The 3,243-nt window shown below is 51.7% G+C and overlaps 1 protein-coding gene across 2 annotated transcripts in view; it reads right to left on the reverse strand.

Annotated features, from left to right (window-relative positions):
* TSPAN2 (tetraspanin 2) overlaps nt 1-3,147 on the reverse strand; it is a 44,631-nt gene extending 41,484 nt beyond the window's left edge. For both annotated transcript variants that reach the window (XM_035252550.3, XM_002751270.7), the window contains exon 1: nt 3,008-3,147. In XM_035252550.3, coding sequence (XP_035108441.3) covers nt 3,008-3,076 — 69 coding nt within the window. In that variant the 5' untranslated portion in view covers nt 3,077-3,147. The remainder of the gene's footprint in view (nt 1-3,007) is intronic.
* Nucleotides 3,148-3,243: the final 96 nt, after the last annotated feature.

Here is a 3,243-nt window from a genome sequence, read left to right on the forward strand (position 1 = left end):
CCTTTAATCCTTCCAATATTTCGGTTACTCCAATCGTACAGATGAGAAAACAAGCCTGGAAGTAAGAATAACTTGTTCAAGTACACCCTGTTTGCGCAGGCACGCCCTGCTTGGGATCTCTGCACTCCAGCCTGATGGCTTTGACAGTCAGATGGTGGCACACACTCCCCCTTGCTCTGCTTCTCTGCTGGTGGAGGGGGTGCTCACCCTTGTCCAGCTCCTTTCTACCAGTCCTTCAAGCTTCAGCTTAAATAGCTCCTTCTTCAGGAGAGCTTTTCTGGCTCCTCCTCATGACTGTGATGGGTTCTCTAAACTCCTTACTTAGATCATATGTATAAAAGATCTGATCTAATTTCACTGGCTAACACGTGGAGGCACTCAAACACTGCATTGCTTCTACTTCCTCTCCTTACTGTGTTTATGGTTAACAGTGTGTGTGAAACTCGTCACTTGATTCCATACTGTCTTATTTTGGTGTTGTCAGATATCCACCGGTCTTGTTTCCTCAGCGAGAGGAGCAGCTTAGGGGACTGTATTTATATTGACAAATTATTATTTGTTTAATGATTGTTTAGTGGGTCTCAAATTTGAGCATGGTTCAGAATTGCCATGGCTTGTTAAATGGCTTGTTAAATTAAAAACTCTTTCCCCCAGAGTTTCTGATTCAGCAAGTCTGGGATCAGCTGAGAATGATTTTTTGTTGTTTTTTTGTTTGTTTTTTGAGATGGAGTTTCCCTCTCGTTGCCCAGGCTGGAGTGCAATGTGGCACTGTCTCAGCTCACTGCAACCTCCCCCTCCCAGGTTCAAGAGACTCTCCTGCCTCAGCCTCCCAAGTCGCTGGGATTACAGGCGCCCACCACCATGCCCTGCTAATTTTTATATTTTAGTAGAGATGAGGGTTCACCATGTTGGCCAAGGCTGGTCTTGAACTCCTGACCTCAGGTGATCTGCCTGCCTTTGCCTCCAACAGCTGGGAATACAGGCATGAGCCACTGCGCCCAGCCTGAGAATGTGTATTTTTGACAAATTCCCAGGATATGCTGATGCTGCTGGCCCAGGAACCACTTTTGAGAACCACTGGTTAATTGAATGTACCACAGCGCTTAAGAGCAGGTAGGCTGAGTTTGAATGCCACCCCTTCCACTCACTAGCTGCATGATATTAGGTGTCTTAACCTATTTGAGCCTCTGTTTCCTCATCTGTAAAAATGGAGATAACAATAGTATGTGTAGGCCGGGCACGGTGGCTCACGCCTGTAATCCCAGCACTTTGGGAGGCCGAGGTGGGCAGATCACAAGGTTAGGAGTTCAAGGTAGCCTGACCAACATGGTGAAACCCCGTCTCTATTCCAAAAACAAAACAAAACAAAAACCCACGACAGACAAAAAGAAAACAAACAACAACAACAACAAAATAATAGTATGTGTGTATCAGGACTCTTGTGAGGATTAAGTGTCATAATGAATACAATATGCTTAGCACTCTCCCTGACACGTTGGAAACATTCAGTGAATGCTTCCAACTATCACTGGAAAGGCTGGTACAGTATCAGGCACTACATAAGCACTGAACCCAGACTAAGAGTTCCTCCTTGGGTTTAAAACTTCTTTTGAATTCATAAGCAATGAGAGTCAAGGGTGTCACTGTATCATGACATCTATCATTAACAGCTTCTGAAATTAAACCAGAATCCTAAAAAATACAACATACATGGTCTTCAGACATGTCCCTCCCTATAGTACGCCTGATGTAAATCCCAGGTGAAGAAAGGCCATGTGTCTCTTTCAAGTTCAGGGGAGGTCCGGGAGGTACCTCCTTCACACCTTCCACAGCTGAAGGATGCTGAAGGGCTTGGAGTTGCTGGAGCCACCCAGGCATCTAGGCTAATGGGTTGGCAGACAAAAGTGGAGCCCATCATTCAATAATTAATTAGTTGCAATAATGGGAAGACAACTTCCACCAGAGCAGATAGAACAGCCATCTCCTCCAGTGCAGTCATTTCAAAGCACCTGGTCCCTGGCTGCTCTCAAATCTCTTCATCCAAAGCAAGACCTACATTTTCCCTCAGGGTCTAGCTGAGCAGTTACACTGGCTGACATTTCCTTAGGAAAGCCCAAGAGGAAATGTGCAGAAGAGACAATTTTCAGTCTTCTAGGTCTGGGCCAGGGTGTCCCGGGATGTAGGTTTAGTCTAGCTCTATCCTTGTCTCAATAATAAAGGAGGCAAGGGTCAAGATCCTCTCTCTCTGTGAACCATGAATCCTGGGAATGCTGTCAGTTGAATTCAACCCTGAAAAGTTGAATGAGATCATCTCTGGGAGAATTAGTATTTAGCAGAGGCTGCGCTGGGGATTGTGGAGAGATGCTGCTGCCCTTTAGAATCCCCTCCATGCTCCCAGAAGAGCACCCACCACCTCCTCTCTACCCTTCCCAGATGCCCAGAAGAAGGACGACCCCCCGCACCACAATTTTCAACCCTATCTCCAATTTCCTAAACAAATCCATCGCAGCCAGGTGGTGTGTCCACACATTCGAATGGAGCACCACCCCAGGCAGCCCCAGCGCAGGGGTTTGTCTCCCAACACCATGACCAGGCCCTGGTTCCAGCCGGTAGGCAGAGAAGGGGGTGTGTGCACGGGAGGCTGGAGGGGAACAGGGACTGCCAGGGCCTGAAGCCCTCCGGAGGTGAGGAGAGGCTGGGTCCCTGCACCTGGGGTCACCAGCTGGTAGATAAAAGCCAAGGCAGGTGGGGGTTTCTTCCAGGGAAGAGCCACACGGTGTCTTTCCCCTTCTCAGGATTTCTCATTGATCAACCTTCTGTCTTCCCGTCCTCTCCCCTCCATCCCTCCCCTCCCTCTTTGTTTGCCTTCTCCTCCCCTCCGGGTTTGAGCACCCTGCCCTCCCCAGGAGCGCGACTCGGACGCCGCAGTCAGCACCCCGGGGACCCCGGCCCGGCGCCCGCCTCCCGGCCCCCTGCCCTGCCCGGCCCTCCCGCCTGCTGGTCTCACCCAGAAGAGCAGGTTGAAGCCGAGCAGCAGGTACTTGATGCACCGCAGGCCCCCGCGGAAGCGCCCCATGCTGCGACCGGGCGACGGGCTCCCCAGTCCCCAGGCCCGCGCTGCGAGCGCCGGGAGCGGCAGGCGCCGGCGGGGAGGGGGCGGAGCGGGGAGGGCCGCGGGCGGGGCTCTGGGGGGGCGGGGCTCCGGGGGCGGGGCTCCGGGGGCGGGGCGCGGCGGGGAGGGGC

The sequence above is a fragment of the Callithrix jacchus genome, chromosome 7 (genome assembly GCF_049354715.1).
Source record: "Callithrix jacchus isolate 240 chromosome 7, calJac240_pri, whole genome shotgun sequence".
Lineage (NCBI taxonomy): Eukaryota > Metazoa > Chordata > Mammalia > Primates > Cebidae > Callithrix > Callithrix jacchus.